Here is a 19,966-nt window from a genome sequence, read left to right on the forward strand (position 1 = left end):
ACACATAGGAAGTAAAAATGTTAGGTATGAATATACAATGTGCCGTCTGAAAATCTAAAGTACACCTTATGAGAAAGATTAAAGCCGCTTTTCCACTGCATAGTACGGCACGACACGGTTCAGTACAGCTCACCTTGGTTCGGCTCAGTTCAGCTCGGTTTGCGTTTCGACTGCAGTTTAGTACCGCTTTAGAGTGGGCGGGATTATTCACGTGTCGTTATAGTTGCGCCGCCTCTGCTGCAGTGACACCGTGGAACTTTTACAACAACACGCAGACAACGACAACACTTTAGCTCGACAACACGCAAGGTTAAGCATCTAAAAAAAGCACATCACTAGCTAACTTTTATCACTGTTGCAAAGCATAAAATGAACTTAACTGCCAGTGTAACATTAAAATGCTGATTCTGTATATTACAGATCTTCCACATTTTGCAAAAAGTCGCAACAGACCATCTGTTTGGACATTTAACCGTGCTTCAGAGTGGTGGGATGTGATTGTTCCCGGTTTTACAAACACTCAGTGGCTGGAGAACTTTCGAAACTTCCGCGTGTGTGTACCTTTAAAGAAAAGAATAGCCAGTGACGCAGTAATGACGATTTTCTCCGGCCAATCAGTGACCAGCAGAGTTTACACGTCACATTTTGGTAACGGTTCGGCACGCTTGGAACCTCGGCTGAGGTGGTACTAAAAAAAGGACCAGGTACCAGGTACTGTTCCCAGTGGAAAGCCCCGCAAAAGTGAGCTGTACTGAACCGTGTCGTGCCGTACTATGCAGTGGAAAAGCGGCTTTAGTGGACTCGGCCCCATCAACTCAGAAGCCATTATGAAGGCTAACAGAATGTCAGGTTATATAGCGATTGATGTGTGGAGTACAAGTCACAGGAGGTTCTGCTCAAGCTTTATAACACACTGGTGAGGCCTCATCTGGAGTACTGAGTGCAGTTTTGGTCCCCAGGCTACAAAAAGGACATAGCAGTTCTGGATAAAAAGTCCAGAAAAGAGCAACTAGGCTGATTCCAGGGCTACAGGGGATGAATTATGAGGAACGACTGAAGGTGATGAACCATTTCAGTTTAAGCAAAAGGGGATTAAGAGGTGACGTGATTGAAGTGTTTAAAATTAAGAAAGGAATCAGTACAGTGGATAGAGACTGTTACTTTAAAATGAGTTAATCAAGAACATGGGACACAGATGCAAACCTGCCTAATGTAAACTTCACACAAAGAGAAGGAAGGTTTTCTTCACACAGAGAAACATAGAAACTTGGAATCAGCTACCAAGTAGTGTGGTAGACAGTACGCCTTTAGGAACTGTCAAAACTAGACCATTTTATTTTGGAGGAATTAAGTAGATAGGACTGGCGAGCTTTGCTGGGCTGAATTGCCTGTTTTCTTCTCAAATGTTGTAATGTTCTAATGTAATGAAGTCCTTTAAAGTACAATTGTACCCTCACAGCTTTGAATTTCACCAACAGACGCCAGAGTGACGGCATAACTAACATGTAAAAAAGGCACACGCAAGCAAGTAGCGGTCCAGTCACTGACAGAGGCAGCCGAGTACTGATGACCCCCTACAGTGAGCAGCCCATGTCAGTTCTAAATACAAAATCATAAGTATGAAAAAGTATTCCTTTTCTGTACTTTGTCCTTCCTCTTCCTCCCATTAAAACCGAAGTAATTGCTCCTCAGCGCTTCTTCTCCGCCCGCCCGCCGGCCGCTCACCCCCTCCTTGTTAACACGGAGTTGAAAGTATTCGACTGGCGAGTTTTCACCACGTGGCCACACGTGCATAGGCGCTCACATTTACACACACACACACACACACGCACGAGCTCCTGCTAAAGACGATCGCAAGCGGCAGCCCCTCGCCGTGTCTGTCAGCACAAAGTAGCCCAACAGCGCAGTGATTCCCTCCCTCTCTGGCCCTGCAGAAATAAGACACTGAGGTTTGATTACTCCACCCCCACTGATCTTTAGGCTTTCTTTACTTTATACATTGCTCTCACTCCCCCATTCTGTGTTCCCCTCCCTAGGTCATGCACTTTTTTCTCTCTTCCTTTTTTTTAACTAAATGCAAACTTTTTTGCTGGACTGTTTCTACAGCTGAATACAAGCTTCAGCGACTTATTTTTTGTTCTCCCATTTGCTTTTTTTTCCTGGATGGTGTTTTTAACAATTAAAACATGTTACGCATCCAGGAGCGCTGGAGTTCCTTTCTACTGAAGTCTATCTGCTTTTTGGCAATCAGCCATGCTAATTCCCTTCAGCTGGGTAATTACCATTTTCCAGACCAGGAGCAAGGTTAGTAGGTTGACAGGACCGCTCGGTTTTAATTATTGCCACTTTAATTGTCTTTTTTTTTCGTTCAGTGCCATCGCATTCTGCAAAGTTGTATTCCCCGGTGAGGATTGTGCTGGGACTACAGATGTAATCAATGGGATCAAGTTTGCCTTAAAAGGGGATAGAGAAGCAGCACAGAAATCCGTGTACAGTTTGTGATTAACAGTAATAAGCCGGTGTTAAAATTCACAAGTCACTGGCAGGGGCTGTGTGTGCGCGCGCGTGCGGGAGTAGTGAGGGGGCAGCGCGACACGATTGCCGGTCAGTTTTCTCAGCATCATTCTTGCATTAATAGTAACTTTTTAAAAAGCCGTACTGATTGTCACTCCTCTGCAATACTGTAATTCATAGTCAGGGTAAATCTTTACTCTTGCGTCGCCATAATCTGTAAAGGGCAAATAAATTAGTTGTGTGTTTTTTGTTTCTGACGTATTTTAGAAGTATGTCTTTGACAGATTCTGAAAAAGGGAAGGGGCACAGTTATTTCACATTGTGCTCATTTTAATGGGTTTACATACAACGTCTGTTGGCATTTTTCCATATATTACCTTTCATACTAAAACTTACTTAATATTAAATGTACACATAGTTATTGAGTTATTATGAATATCAATATGTATTATATAGCGCCATTGTATCTACATCATATAAGAAGTAAAAGGCTGCCTGATCACAGCATTCATTATCAAAATAGGCATGAAGCAGAGATCAGCTCTCTTCTTTAACCTGCAGTCCTGAATTGGAATAAGCAGGTTTGAAAATGGACACACATACACACTAGCCGAAGTAACTTGGCATTGCCCAGGTATATTTGTATAATACTTTCAGGTAAGGATGGTAATGCTGCTGCCTCACAATAAGGAGATATTGGTGTGCCCTGCGTGAAGTCTGCATGGTTTCCTCATGTTTGTGTCAGTTTATTCTCACAAACCAAAGACATGCAGGTTGGGTGGACGGGGATTGCTGCATTGACCCCTGATGTGTGGGTATAGCAGAAGTACCTGGTGTTGCTAAGGTATAATCGGTTTTGGTAAGGGCAGCATGGTGGGACAGTGGTAACATTGCTACCTTGCAGTAAGGAGATTGAGGTGTGCAAGTCAGGTGTTCTTTGCATGGAGTTTGAATGTTCTCCCTGTGTCCATGGTGTCTATTTCTTCTAGGTCCTCTGGTTTTCTCCCACAGTCTAAAGGTACACAGTTTAGGTGAATTGGAGGTACTAAATTAACTGACAATGTGTGTCTGTATATATATGTACACACACACACTCATATACGAGTATACTGTATGTACAGTATTAACACTAGATGAAGTATTTGGCATTGCCCAGGTATATCGGTATAATGGGTTCTGGGTGCTACAGTAGTGCCGTGGTAGTGCTGCTGCCTCACAGTAAAGAGACGGAGGTTCACATCCTGGGTGTCCCCGACATGGATTATGAATGTTCTCCCCATGTCTACAGCACAGATTATCTCCCACAGTCCAAAGACATGCAGTTTAGGTGGACTGGAGTTTCTAAGATGATCCCTGATGTGAGTATGTAGATATATATTGTGTTGAGAAACGGAACAAGTCCCCGAGATCCCTATTTATTTGCAGTAAAGCTGATAGCATAAAGTAACTAAACTGTAGAAAGAGAAAGGATTGGCTTCATTCCGAATAGTACTTCTGCGGGCTAGTGTGGCTTTAGCAGTCCTAAAATGAATGCTGACTTCTGGGTGTCGTGGTGCCTATAAACGGCTGGCACTGAGAAGGGCTGGAGATGTCATTGGTGTTCTTCATAAGGCTCCTACTCCATTCTAAGACTGAAAAAGAGGTCAGCATATGCACTTTCACGTAACCCTGCTTTGAGCTGCTAACTCACTCCCTCAGTATTATATGGGTGAATTGGCTATAGTGGGTGGGTGTGTGTTTGCCCAGTGGTGGACTGGCACCCTGTTCAGGTGTTCTTGCCTTGCACACTGTGATTGCTGGGAAAGGCTCCAGCTACCTCATAGTCCTGTCCTGGATTAGTGGGCTAGGAAAGTGGATGGATGGGTTAAGGTAAGAACACAAATAGTTCTGTGTTTTTAAAATGTTGGGCCTTTTGTTATTGCAGCCTAAAATGCCAGTGTCCCATCTTGTCATCTGCTCTACAACTGTAACAACTTCTCTGCTCTTATAATTTAGAAGTTTAGAATTAGTTCTTTTTGTGTATGATTGGATTCCATAATTGCAGTAACTTTTATGTTATGTTGGAACCATGAACGCTACTTTGTATGTCCTGATTTAGTGTGGCTTCACAAATAAATATTTAATCTCGCATTAATTATCTGTGAAAAAGCCTCACATGGTTCCACTCCATTTGAACTAGTGTGGTGCTAAGGTGTCACCCATTGTACGAGTGCACTCGGGTTCTAAACTGGAATCTTGAGGTGGTTTGTTGTGTGGTGGGTGCAGCAACACATGGTATCAGGGCTTGCTCCAACATTAACTAACTGGATGGACTGTTGAATAATTCAAATAATGGACTTTGGAAAGCATCAACAGAACAGAGCTTGAAGGGACTGGAGTCCTCCGAGGTCACTGCAAGATTCTATATTATTATAAGGGACATCACTAGTGGCAGTATTTTTAATAATGTTATAAAGATGACTCAAAGTTAATTCATTCAATGTTGACTTGAAATTACTTCTAATCACAGAGCTGTAGTGAAGCGCATCCTCGTGGGCAGATGCTGGAGGTTCCTGCAAAACTGCAGGGTCCATCGAAGTGCCTAGTTTGTGAATTCTGACCACAGACTTGTTGTTGTTACTCTTAGGATCCAGCTTAGGTCCAGTCGATTACCACCTACTAGGAAAATGAGCCTGGATTTGGCCAGACTCCAGGATCAGGCTATTTCTAATGAGTTTGCAAGCAGTTTGTGTGAGGACCTTGTGGATTTGGATGCAACTGCCGATCCTCATGTGATGTGGGAGACCTTCCATGACAAGATCCTGAAGGTTGCTGAGGGTTGTGTTGGTCTTTACCGGGAACTGAAAAGGACGGCTGCGAGGGCTCTGAGGGCAGATAAAAAGGTGTTTGTTAGAGGAATCTGTGAGCAAGTGACACAACATCTGTGATCTAGCGATCCACATCCTGCTTACAGAGGAATTGAAGCATTACACACATCCGAATCTGTTCCTCGGAGAGTTGCAGTCAGGGCGGCTGATGGAACGTTCCTTGCGAATGACACTGCAGTTGTGACCCGCTGGACTGGCTACTTTGAGCAGCTGTTTCAAGCAGATCCTCTGGCTAGGACCTTGGATATCTCTGGGTCCATGATTCTTTGGGCTGATCCTTCATTTAGCGGTGAACCTCCCAATCTCACTGAGATTACACAGGTGGTGAACCAGCTAAGGGCAGGCAAGGCTGTAGGGATCTGTGGTATCTGGGGTGAACTTCTCCAGGCTGGTGGTATGGCTGTCCTCCTGGCAATGCAAGCAATCTTTGCTTCCATTTGTGAGACTGGCATCATCCCAACTGACTGGAAAATGGGATTTGTCGTCCCTATCTGGAAAGAGAAAGGTGATCGCCTGGATTGAGGCAACTACAGGGGGGGTAACATTGCTCTCTGTGTTGGGTAAGGTCCTTGCTAGGGTCGTCCTCAATAGGGTCCGTGATCACTTGCTCACCTACCAGCGACCGGAACAGTATGGTTTTAGGTCTAAGAAGCCTACCATTGACCGCATCCTGGCACTGAGGGTTCTCATGGAGCACAAACGTGAATATCGGTTGATATATTTGCAGCCTTTGTCGATTTTCGTAAATCATTCGACTTAGTTGATCGAGCTGCCCTGTGGGACATCCTGAGAGTTTGTGGGATCCCTTCGAGGTTGCTGGATATTAAGAGCGGCCTGTACACTGGTACTGTGAGTGCTGTGCAGAGTGGAGGCAGAACCTCTGTGTTTTTCCCAGTTGATTCTAGGGTTCGTCAGGGGTGTGTTCTTGCCCCTACCTTGTTCAATGCTTTTATGGTCTGGGTGTTGGGCAAGGTTGTGGAGTACAGCGGCTGTGGGGCATCTGTTGGTAAAGAAAGATTCACTGATCTTGACTTTGCTGACGATGCTGTGTTCTTCGCCGAGTCTGATCAGGGCTCTTGAGGAGTCTGAGTGTAGGGGATTACGAATGTCCTGAATAAAAACCAAGATCCAGGCCTTTAATGACCTCAGGCACAGCCATCAGCAGTGTGTCTGTCTGCGGAGAGAGTGTCGGCCTTGTCAAGAGGTTTAGTTACCTTGGTAGTGACATTCATGTCTCAGGTGACTCTTCCTATGAAGTCAGTAGACAGATTGGGAGAGCATGGGGGTCATGATGTCGCTGGAAAGGGGTCTGTGGTGCTCTTGATATCTTTGCAAAAGGACGAAGGTCCAAGTCTTTAGAGTCCTGGTGCTTCATGCCTTGCTATATGGTTGCGAGACATGGACACTAACCAGTGATCTGAGACGAAGACTGGATGCTTTTGGTACTGTGTCTCTCTGGAAAATCCTTGGGTACCGTTGGTTTGACTTTGTGTTGAATGAGTGGTTGCTCAGAGTCCTGAATGAGGCACATTACCTGCATTGTGATGGAGCGTCAGTTATGGCACTACGGCCATGTGGTATGATTCCCTGTGGGTGTTCCAGCTTGTAGGATTCTCATTGTTGGGGACCCAAGTGGCTGGACCAGGCCAAGGGGTCGCCCACGTGACACCTGGCTGCGGTAGATGGAAGGTCATTTCTGGAAGATGGGATAGGACCGTGGGATCCCGAGCTATTTCGTTGTGTGGTGGGTGCAGCAACGCACTTTACCAGTGCATGCTCCCCAAGTTGACTTGACTTGTAGTGAAGCCTAAAGTTATACCTGCCTCCTCATTAAATTAACTTAAATAAATGTCTACCATCATAAAAGAGTAACAGCTACTAATGCCATCCACAGTCGTTCTCCTTCTACAGCATTCTGAAGGCCAAATTGGCATGTGCTATATATTGACATTTCATTCTGTTTCATTGTGACTTATCTCTATTGCACTTAGTAATGATATGCAGGTGTATGATAGTGTTGGCTTTTTCAAAAATGTAAAGTTTTTCTTCCATAAAAACTGTGGTGTCACCAGTTCATTTCAGATTTACTGTCGCATGTACACAATGTAATGAAATTCCTGTCTGCACATTTTGTTAAACCTGAAGCAGGCCACCACTGTCCTTGTCTTGCAGTCTAAATGTCACTCCGTTGGTTTTATAAATTATCCACTGTAAGAGAAAACAGAAAAAAATTATAAAGAGTTGGGGCACCCGTAGACAAACCCTGTATAATCAGAAATTAAAGGCAGGTTATAAACTTGTTAAAAATGGAAAGAAATGTTTTCACAGACATGAGTCTCAAAAGTAACTGATTCAAGATGGCAGAACTTCCAGTGATACGGACTTCCAGCAGATGGGAGGACTATCAGAAGTGATGTCACGGGTAGTAAAGTCATTAATCTTCAGGGGCCTCATGTATAAACGGTGCGTATGCACAGAAATGTTGTGTGAGAATGTTTCCACGTTCAAATTGCGATTTATAAAACCTACACTTGGCCTAAAGCCATGCACTTTTCCACGGTACCTCATACCTTGTCGTATGCAAGTTCTCCACTCGGTTTTGCAGACTGGCGGCACCCAGCGTCAAAGCAGTGCTACTGTTCCTGTGTGGTTACTCTTTATTTTCCTGATGTGGCTTTATAAATACACTGAAACTAACCGCATATTGTTTATTAGTGTAATGCATCTTATTGTAATTGACTTGTAATAATATAATGGTCCAGGGAATAGCCATAGTATTCCAAATACCATAACTGCTTTAGCGTTGTTACTCTCACTGCACCTTCTTCTTCTTCCTTCAGCTGCTCCCATTAGGAGTTGCCACAGCGGATTATCTTTTTCCATATTAATCTCACTGCACCACTCTGAGTATTTATATCACTGTATCTGAGTGGGGAATCACAGCTGCAGCTGATCAGAAAGAGAATTATCGGTATTACAGCATCAAGCGCACGCTGTCTCAGCCACGGCAAAACATTTCAAAGCCTTTCCTGTACGGACCTCGCGGTTCAGAAACAGTTTCATCCCAAGAACTTTAAACGCACTCAATCAAGTGCTCCTTGTAGAACTGTTTGTACTTATAAGTACAATCACCTCACTGTAAACTTGCACTACAGTTATAATATTACACAACCTGAGCCACTTTATAAAGCGCGTATTTACATATGATGACGATATCATTTTTAAGATGAAGTGCAGCAAAATATGTTTATTATATTGTACAGATAAAACTTTAACTTCATTTAAATAATCTATATTCTTCACTGGGATACTACGAAAATATTTCAATGTTCCTTAAACGTTTTGAAGAATCGGCGCTCTAAGCTTACAGATGGCTTAATGTCTATTACAGAGCTGATTGTGTGGCGATCGGTTACTTGGAGAAAGAAAAGCAAGGACTGCAGGGGTGGCCACCCTAATATATATTGAATATAAAACAGAAAGAGAAAATAACAACACAGATAAAAACACTGCGGCAAATTTCGACAAAAGTTAAATGCTTGTGTCATGAGCACGAGGCGACTATGCAGTGTCCGCAACGGACGTGGCCATCCACCATGCATAAGATACCATATTGACATTGACGGGCGAAGGGGCCACCGATTCTTTTTCTGCCTAGAGCCGCCCATGAGTACTGCTGCAATAAATAATTTCATCGAAGGTCGTGCACAATCACTGCGCCGTGAAACCAATGTTTAATAATGTGCTTTAACTCCTATTATCATGAAAATTATATCACGTATATATCTCAGTATTTTAGTTATTCAGAGAGGTGTGAATGTAATGGATTCTGTGTCCAGTCGGAGGAAGACAGACAGTTTAAAAAGCAAGTAGTGATTCTCACACGTAGAGCACATAGAAGATCACATACAACACAAAGCATTTAACGTGCTACTTTAATTATGATGTGATTTGAGAAGCTTGTTAATTAAACGATTTTAAGAAGTGGATTCCACTTAATTAAATGGAAATTTCGAGATTGAAGTTGCCATTTCGTGCTTTTTCCCCACTGTGTGCCTATTTTGTTCCTCTGTACCCTAATAAGCTTTCATATGACACTCAGACAGTGGGCTACGGCTCACCTTTTCGTGGGGACTTTGATATCTGACAGCTTCTTTTTTATTTCAGGCACTGTGCGACTTTGTGAACGTGAGCTTTCAAGTTTCTCCAACACGCTGTGTCACTTGATCAACTTCCTTTTGTTGATTATACCACGGTTTAATTAAACAAATAGTATGTTTTTCCTTTGCCTTCACTTGGTATTCGATGAAATTCTTATATTTTCCCCCGTGCTTTTCCCATTGTCTTTTCACAGAAGGCTGAGCTTAAGGGCGATTTATATTGATTTGCATATTCAAAGAGGCGTAATTCTGGGAGGAGTTGTGGCGGGACAGAAGGCCCGTGCACGAGCGTTTCTTTTCGTGCTGACTGGGATTTATGGAGCGGAAAAACGCGGAAGTTGGAGTACGCACAGATTCCTGCATCTGGATTTTTCTGTGCGTAAGCACATTTCGGTTTTTGTGCTTACGTCATGTTATAGTGCGAATTCTACGCACGGCGTTATGCATGAGGCCCCTGGTCTGCAGAGAGATGAAGAGAGAAAGTGTTAATGAATGGGAATGGGAATGGGAAATTACCAGCACCCCAGCCTTTAGTCTGTCCTCAGTGTTCACGCGCGTGTCACCATCTCTCCAGCCATTTTTAAAACCTGTTTATCAGATAACATCACAAAATAAAAGGTAGCAGTTAGTGATTCATCTAAGTTTCCTTTTGTATACAATTTTCTGATATTGATGCTAAACCTCATTTTGCATGTGTTTTCTCAAATGCAAAACTAATTAAAAAAGAAGTTTTGCAGTTTTAACAATTTTTGTGTGGGTAAAAAGACAGGAATATTGCTCCTTAAGAGTTTGGCAACACTGTAACCCCTTTTTGACCTGTAAATATTTCTAACAAAATGGTCTGAAACGTGTTTGGAAATTCAACCAATGAGACAAACCAAAAACCAAACCACAATGAGATAAAATGACACAATCTGTATAAAATCCAATGTCTGTCTGTCTTATGTCTGTCCACTTTTCACGAGAGAACTACTTAACAGATTTAGATTGGGTTTTTTCTAGAATTTGCTTGAGCATTCTGGTTGATTTTGCAACATAGTTTGCTTGCAGGAGCGATATATTTGCGCTAATCCTAGATAGAGTCTGTGGGCCAAGGGGAGGGGTAAGGGTGATGTCAGGAGTAGGGATCCGGGCAGGACCCTCCTCACTGTCCTGTTTTACTAATACGCGGGCGGAGCAGCGGGGGACAGCTAGTCTTAGATAAAAGCTGTAATCTAGTGAAGCAATTAAATTGTCATCCAAATAGTTAAGAAGAAAACACTGTACCTGTGGTCTTAGATGAGATCCCACTTTAGCTGGTACATAATGTTGTCCGTGCTGAAAAGGGTCCTCCCATTAGCCCCAGCTTAAGGCAGATTTATGCTTCACGCTCAGAACGCGTACGCGCCCGCATCATGGCTGCCACGCATTCCCAGCGTTCATTTCACGCGTCCTCTGAGCAGGTCCTCAGAAATTAACGCGATGCGTGCGCGAGTTGCAGTACCAGCAAAAAGTCGGGGGCCGCAGTGTGCTAAAAGTCAGAACGTGACGTCAGAGTCTCTGTTTACTATCTACATGTGACAGCAAGCCTCTATGGAGATCCTTCGGGGATCGATGTGCGTGCTTTGCTGTTTGATGAATGGTTCAAAGTTGTGAAACAAAATGCCGACATACAGATGCATTCATGGTGCTTTTATATTCAAGTGTCGCATATTCCCCATCGTAATGACACGATACATTTTAAAAGTCTCACATACCATCTTTTGTGCCGTCTATTTTTTATTTTTTTTTACTTTACCTGCTGTCAGGTCCAAGAAACTCATAGCGATTAAAAAGTGGGATGACGTTTACGATGGTCTGCTTTAATAATAAAGTAAACTACGAGGTGAAAGTGGACATTTCGAGATTAAAGCCAAAATTTCCACTTTAATCACAAAATACACGTTTTCACCGTGTCTTTTATTTTTTTCTCAGTGGCTCAAATACAGCGCTATACATTATGTTGCCGATGTGAAGTTGAAAAAGAAAAATAGACGGCACAAAAGATGGTATGTGAGACTTTTAAAATGTATCGTGTCATTACGATCGGGAATATGCAACGCTTGAATATAAAAGCTATAAAAGCACCACAAATGCATCTGTATGTCGGAATTTTGCTTCACCACATCGAAGCATCCATCCCGTAGGATCGGCATAGAGGCTTTCTGTCACATGTAGATAGTACCCGAACGTAATGACACGATACATTTTAAAAGTCTCACATATCATCTTTTGTGTCGTCCTTTTTTATTTTTTTTATTTTTGCAAATTAACAACAGCAACATAATGTATAGCGTTATATTTGAACCACTGAGAAAAAAATAAAGGACACGGTGAAAACGTGTATTTTGTGATTTAAAGTGGAAATTTCGGCTTTAATCTCGAAATGTCCACTTTAACCTCGTAGTTTACTTAATCATTAAAGCAGACTGTTGTGAACGTCATCCCAGTTTTTAATCGCTACGAGCTTCTTGGACCTAACAGCAGCGGAAAGCAGCAATAGATCGCCACACAGAACAAATTAAATGTCTGATATTCCAACTCTCTGCACATTTAGAATCTTTAGATTTATACTTGATATCACTTTCATGATTAAATGCATTAAAGTGTGTATGTTACATTTTACATATAATTTCGTTTAAATAATGAATACTGTTAATTACACACATGGGGGTGTCACGGTGGTGGAGCGGCAGCACTGCTGTCTCGCAGGGAGTTACGTTGCTGGTATTTCCTGCTGGTATTCCACACTGTGCACCGGTTTCCTTCCAAAGATATGCAGATTTGGGGATCTGGTGCCGCTAAAATGACGCTAGTGTATGTGAGTGCTTGTATTCACCTTGCGATGAGCTGAGGCCTCGTCAATGGACTGTTTCTCACTCGTGCCCAATGCTTGCTGGAATTGACACATCCCTGGATTAATGGATTTAATCAATAAACATCTTTTTCAGAGATATTGCGGTAAGGTGTCATCAGAATTTAATGAGTGTTCTAGGCAATTCACAACACAGAGAAGCCGAACATGTTCTCACTGTGATAATATCTCGCACTGCCACCTGGTGGATTACTCCAGATTTATGTAATGTACGCGCGCAAGTATGAACACTACAACGCTTGCGTAGCAGGAGCATCCGCTGCAGCATGCGTCGCATTGCGTGAAGTATAACTCCGGCCTTACTCCTTCAACCTGGTGGAAATTTTAATTCTACTTAGGTACTTGTTTTTTTAATGTCCCTGACTCAATGCTGGTCAAAGACCATTTGGAGCCCTAGGCAGATGGATGGATATCACTACTCACTCATCTTCCATAGCGTGTATCTTATATTATTAGACTTCGATAACTTGTGGAATCCCGCTTTAGTGTCGGTAACACATGCCCCTTCAGTAGCACAAACCGTGACCCTTTGTGTATATACCACGGACTGTAAGGAACGCGCACCTGAGCACAATCTGGAGTGTCCCAGCAAAAGGTCTGAATACTTACTTCAGTTTCTGATTATTAATGCATTTTCAAACTTTCCTGAAAACATGCTTTCTCTTTGTCATTATGGGTTTTTGAGTGTAGATTGATGGGCAAAAATGGCCATAATAAAGTGTATAGGAAGTGAAGGGGCCTGAGTACTATCCAAACTCATGACAAAATTCACAACATATATATTGTGGAATATGGCCCGAACACAGACAGGTAGACATGTTTTAATTCACTCACACACGCTTATTTACAATAGTGCACACAACTCCCAAAACTCCCCCAAAGTCCAGGCCTCTACAGAATGCCTCACTCTCTTCAGGCCGCCTCTGTTCCTCTCCTCCCGAGCTCTGTTCTTCTCCTCTTCTGACTCCAGCCATCGAATGGAGGTTCTCCAGGTGCCTCCCGATAATCTTCCGCTGGCACTCCCCAGTGTGGCGGAAGTATCAGCTGCGCACCCGGAAGCACTCTGTGTGTCCCTGGTCTTCTTCCCCCAGCACTTCCGGGTGTGGCGGAAGTGCTGAGGGCCAGGGCTCCTCAGGCATTCGGCGCCCCCGGCGGTGACCACGGGCCCCTATAGGTTTGAGCTTCTAGGCTCTGTTCCCGTGGTCCCCAAAGCCACCAGGGCGGTCACCCCCACATAGTCTGGAGGAGGCATTAGCCCTCCTGGGTACCACCCCCAGCCACTCGCCACAATATATATACATACATACATACACATATACAAGTGGATATACCCTGGCAGAATTTAAAAGAAAAGATGACTGATCAGGAAAAGACATTTCATTTGCTTTTAATGGAATCCAAATTAAAGTATAAGGCATCACAAAATAGCACAACCATTAAACAAAACATAGTAATAAGGAAAATGATGAGATGGTCCTGTTCAAAAGTTTGCATACCCTTAGTTCTTCCTACTATGTATTGCCCCCTTTAGCATCAATGATGCCATGCAGTCTTTTGTTATAGTTGTGGATAAGGCCCTAGATTTTCTCAGGTGGTGCAGCTGCACATTATTAGCAAAAAGCCTCCAAGTCCTGCACATACTTTGGTTGTCTTGCATGAACTGCATGTTTGAGATCTCCTCAAAGTGGCTCAATGGAATTGAGGTCTGGAGACAATGTTGGCCACTCCAGTACCTTCACTTTTTTTTCTCCTGTAGCCACCGAAGGGTCAACTAGGCCTTGTGTTTTGTGATTATATTGGAAGATCCATGTGCGTCCCATGCACACCCTCAGAATATCAGAGATCAACCTCAATGCTAAATGGTAGTGATGGTGGGCCTTGCTGCAACCTCTCCAAACATACCATTTATGGCTGTGACCATAAGGTTCAATTTTGGTCTGACCATTCCAAAGGACTTTGTTCCAGAGGTTTTGAGGCTTGTCTAGATGCTTTTTGGCATATTGTAAGTGGACTATTTTGTGGTGTTGGCACAGTAAAGGCCTTTTTCTTGTAGCTCAACCTTATAGCCCATTTTTGTTTAAGTGCCTCCTAATTATGCATCTTGAAACAGCACCACCAATTGTTTGCAGAGAAGCTTACATTTCAGGTGAAGTGGCTTGTGTTTTTATTCTTTGCATCTCAACAAATGATCCTGGCAGAAATCTCGGTTGGTGTACCTGACTTTGGCCTGGTGACAACAGAACCCCTAAACTTTCCAATTTTTTATCAGAGTTTGAACACTACTGACAATCATTTTCAGATCTCCGGATATCTTTTTATAGCCTTTTCTCACAGGTCCTTTGACTGTCCTTTTGCTTTCCCCTTGGCCTGGTATCCAGCAAAGTCAGTGCAGCTCTGCATGAATTTAAATGGACTATTTAGGCACAGACACTGATGAAAGTCAAAGAGGTTACAGGTGAGGGGAGTTTCCCCAAATTACCCTTAATTTGAACCTTTGTGTGTCAACCTGTGAGTATTTTATCAGCCCCATCATTCAAGAATATGCAAACTTTTAATCAGGCCCATTTGGGTGATTTCAGTTATCATTATGATTTAAAAAGGGCACACACCATTATGTGATAATAAATTGCCTATTAAGGGGTTTAGAGAGTTTCTTTTCAAGCTGGAATCATATTTATATTGTATCATATCATCATCAAGCTGGAATCATATTTATATTGTCTTCCACAGATAGCTAATCATCTTTAAAGTTTTTCTCTGACCTCATAAATTAAGAACTGTAAATATGAAGAAAAAAAAAATTCTTTTTTTGAACACTGTTTTTTGGTAAGTCTTTTATGACTTCAAAAGCTAACTTTAAATCTGATTGGTTGAAGGTAGATGACTGTCCTTATACAACAACTGTGGTCTGTACATAAAACAGTAAATAATAAAAATAATAGTAACAATGATATTTTGTTAATATGCACAGGACTACATGAAAACCTTTGGCCACACAATAAGATTATTTTTAAAGTGGTTTATTAGAGTTGTATATGTTTATTTGCTCATTAAAAGCGTACAAACTATTAAATTTAACACAAACAAACACTAATATAATTAAAAGCAACATCAGTGTTTTTTATTTTTAAAACAACTTGGTATTTAGGTGGCCAGCCTTAGAATATAAAACGGAGGCAGTTCCCTTGGGCACAATGTTGTATACTTTTTACAAGAAGTCCTGTAGTAAATTCTTCAAAGCTTTTTTTCCTGGGTTTGCCATGAGTCTGATTTTGATTTTAGCAGCTTTTTGTTTGTTTCCCTGTCCAAGTTTTCCCAAACAGCTTCAGTTATACTGAGGTCAGGGCTTTATTGGTGGACAATCTAACACTTAGTGCTCCATCTGCAGACATCCAGTTCAGATAGATCTTAATTGTGTTCACAGTGTGTTTTGAGTTATTATCTTTGTGAAAGATGTTATTTCCAGTAAGTCATTTTCCTGAAGGTACAGCTTTTAATCAAAATCCATCCGTATTTCTCAGCAGTTATCATTCCACCGATTTTGATTACTTTTAACTGAAATGCGCACACAGGCTATAACACAGCCGCTACTGTGCCTCAAAGAAGGCAGCAGACTGCCATCCATGTACTTTTCAACAGCTCTTCAGCTGACACATTGGCATTTTCTAAATCAGATATTTCAAATTTGCACTCGTCACTCTGTAAGACCTGATGCTATTGGTTGTTGCTTAATAACTTATGATCTTCTCAATTTCTCTGCTTATTCTTTTTTGTAGGGATAGTTTCTTAGCTGTGACAATCCATACAAGACAATTTGTTTTAAGGCTTCATCACACAGTTGAAACATGTACATTGATTCCAAACGATTTGACCAGATGTTCAGTAAGCAATTCAATGGATTGTCTTCCATCCCTTAAGGAGGTGACCTTTGAGCCCTGTGTATCAGATGCAGAAATCATTTAGGGTCTTCTTCCAGCTTTATTTCCTCAGTTTACCCATTTTCTGCAGATTTCTTTGTGATAGGTTGGTCACCACATCTCAAAAATTCAATTTATTGTGCTATTAGTTAGTGACTATTTACTTGTTTGTGCAAAATTATAACTATATGTCTGTCAGAGTGTGTTAGCTCCGCCATTTTCAAACCTCTCCTTGATGCTCCCTAATATCTGTGGTTAGCACGCCATACAACAATATATTTGGAAAACTACACCACTAGCGCACGTCTGCTCTGGTTACTCACTACTTCATCAGTCTGAATCGCGGGAGCTGTTGGTGGACTTTAACAAACCAAGGAATGGCTGAGGTGTCTCCATGAAAGGAAATAAACATGTGCTATTTTAGCCCTTTTAAACTAGCAATACATTTTTAGAAAAATAATAACAATTCTTGCTACTTTTTATTGTATAAAAGACTAGCTGTACACCACGTAGTAGTGAAACAGGAAAAACTTTAAAAATCAATAAAAAAAATAAATAAATAATAATTCTAGCCAAGCGGAAGGTTGGTATGCTCCAATGTCAAACGTTGGCACTGTAACTGATCGTTTTCAGCTCTGACAGTAAAGCGTTCCCCTTGTGGGGACAAAAGTACGTGGCCGTGATATCTCTGGGAATCAGCAGCTACCCTCTTAAACACATGTAGCTCTGATCTCTCTCTCTCAAAAACGTCAAACATTACTCCTTAACAATCTGTGGATCATAATGCCTGTTGAACAAACATGTATCGCTAGCTAAGGAGAGGCAAGGTAGACTCCAGCATATGCTGAGAGATAGAGCAACTCAAATGGAGGCTGGCATGTGAGTGAGGAGGCCTCCTCCCCACTCCCCTCACCCTCTAAAGGGCTCAGATTTGTACAAATAAATCGCTGCTGCATGCAAACTATGATACTTAACGTGATGAGAGAAGTCACAAAATCAACAGGAATGTTCAAGCAAATTATAGAAAAAAACAGATCTAAATCCATTAAGTAGTTTAATTGTGAAAAGCAGACAGACAGACGTTGGATTTTATTTATACAGTGTGTATGTATGTATATATATATATATATATATATTTTGGACGCGGCCCGGACACAGACAGGCGGACATGTAGTTACTCACCACCACACGTATTTTATTTACAACTATTTACACAAATAATGGTCACTCAGACCCAGTCCAATGTGCACAAACCCCAATATTCAGTCCTGGCCACTGCCTGGACACCCTTCCCTGGCGTCCCTTCGTGCCAAGCACTGGCAGCATTCTCCCCTCCATCCGACACCCCGGCACTTGCCTGTTCGGCACCCTCTCCGCCGGTCCCGTGTCCCTCCTCTTGTTGGGCTAGACGGAACCACCTGCTCTCCGTTCCTCCCCGCAGGCCTCAGGGATTCCCTCTGCCCCGCAGAGGGCGGCCAGCACCCACGCGTGCACCCAGCACCGGGTCCCAACATATCGGAGGCACCGGCACTCAGCCTGCCATTCCTCCTGTCACTCTGGGACACCCTGACGGTTTGAGACTCCTTATTACAAAGAAAGAGCCTCTTTACCATCTGCATCCCTAAAGTGTGGCGCGAGACCGCGGCCGACTCGGGGCGGAGGGCGCTAGGACCCAGGGCACTCAGCAGCCCGTGTCCAGGCAGCGTCCTCACGGACTCCCCCCTTGGACACCGCCTGGTGTGGCGGAAGTGCTGAGGTAACAGGTCCCCAAGGCATTGGGGCGCCTCCTGGTGGTGACCACGGGCCCCTACAGGGTGGGGCTTCCATGCCCTCAACCCGTGGCCCCCCGAAGCAACCAGGAAAGTGCCCCCCACATGACCCAGGGTGGGCGCAGACCCACATCCGGTCCCTCATGGCGTCCTGACCGGGTCGTGACCCCTGGCATCTATGACAATATATACTGTATATATACACATATGCATAGATTATATGAGTTTATTCTAATGTTATGCAGTGTTCCCTAATTGTGAATCATACCAAAGCCCTGCTGGACTAAAGCATATTTCTTGGGAATATCCAAAAATAAAACTATTGCCAAAATATTTTTCTTATCTGGATTTATAACCATTGCAGATCCTATATAGCAGATTTTTAACTTATTTTAGACTAACTGTCCCTGCATAGTGTTGAAACAGGACAAACTTTAAAACTCAATAAAGAAATGGGTGTGTGTATATATATATATATATATATATATATATTATAATATACTATATATATAATATAATATAATATACTAATAAAAGGCAAAGCCCTTACTGTAATGGACTTTAACTCGATGGCCGTGGGGGGCGGAGCTGCGTGTCACATCATCACGCCTCCCACGTAATCACGTGAACTGACTGTGAACGCAGTATGTAGAAAAGAAGGAAGAGCTCCCAAAGAGTGCTGAAGAAAAACGCATACAAGCATATTCATAAGTGCAGCTACTGCGGAAACAAAGCACGGTGTAAACCGTAAGTTTAAATTAAGTTTATGGACACGCTCCGCTGCCGTTTGTCATGCCTTCGTCGAATACTTTATTCGCGAGATACAAGTTTAATGAGAAGACACGAGGTATAAACGAGACTTTGGATCACTTTGTAACGGAGTTAAAATTGCTGTAGCGAGAAACTTTTAATTGCCGGGTCTTAGCTAACATTAAATAAAGCCGTGGACATCGCAACAATATTACACAAGAGAGCAGCTCACGTGAACTGACTGAACGCAGTACTAGTGACCACTTCCATGCATCAAACCTGTTCAAAAAACGCATTGCACAATTGACAAGGTAGGAAAAGAATATACTCCGAGCTGAGCTCCACAGCTAATGCGGTCTTGTGGAAGCAACTTCGTCACGCTGCCACCAAATACTCACAGAAAAACAAACAAGTTAATACACACGCTGTCTCTAGAGTTTCTCCACACTCAATGTATTACTCGCATCCCCGTTACACCCTCTGATCTCCCATTTCAATTCAGATACCTCCAATTTCCAGTAAGTCTCTGCTTCGCGATGACAATTAATAAGTCTCAGGGACAGACCCTACAAAAGGTTGCCATTGATTTCAGGCAAGATTGCTTTCCTCTGGACAACTATACGTTGCATTCTCAAAAGTGAGCTTGCGCAGCTTCGTCATATTACAACCAGAGTGCTGAACTAACAACGTGCTATAAGGAGAGAACTATAACAATCGTAATAAATGAGCAATAAAACAGCGGAGAACCCGTGGATTAAATAAAAAGGCAGCTTCCTTGGCAAAGCAAGGAAAAAGGATGGCCTTATATGTCGTTCGTTTATAAAACAGCGGAGAAGCTGTGTAAAGGCTGCTTTACAAAAAAACCAGCGGAGCACCTTATATGAGCAGGCAGTCAGCTAAAGAAAAGAATCAATAAATATCTATAATCGTAATAAACGAACAAAAAATAGCGTACAAGCCGCAGATTAAATAAAGGAAATGGGTACCTGAGCAGTAAAGTAAGTTTCGAATAGCTACGCAATAACTATAACAATCATAATAAACGAACAATAAAACAGTACAGAACCGCGAAGCAAGGAGAAACGATGGCCTTATA

At 42.6% G+C, this 19,966-nt stretch overlaps 1 protein-coding gene across 1 annotated transcript in view; it reads left to right on the plus strand.

Annotated features, from left to right (window-relative positions):
- Positions 1-1,810: 1,810 nt before the first annotated feature.
- The window catches only part of adamts12 (ADAM metallopeptidase with thrombospondin type 1 motif, 12), a 623,896-nt gene continuing 605,740 nt past the window's right edge, over positions 1,811-19,966 (plus strand). The window contains exon 1 of the mRNA XM_039750336.1: positions 1,811-2,304. Within this exon, the coding sequence (XP_039606270.1) occupies positions 2,187-2,304 (118 nt within the window). The 5' untranslated portion in view covers positions 1,811-2,186. The remainder of the gene's footprint in view (positions 2,305-19,966) is intronic.

The sequence above is a fragment of the Polypterus senegalus genome, chromosome 4 (genome assembly GCF_016835505.1).
Source record: "Polypterus senegalus isolate Bchr_013 chromosome 4, ASM1683550v1, whole genome shotgun sequence".
Lineage (NCBI taxonomy): Eukaryota > Metazoa > Chordata > Cladistia > Polypteriformes > Polypteridae > Polypterus > Polypterus senegalus.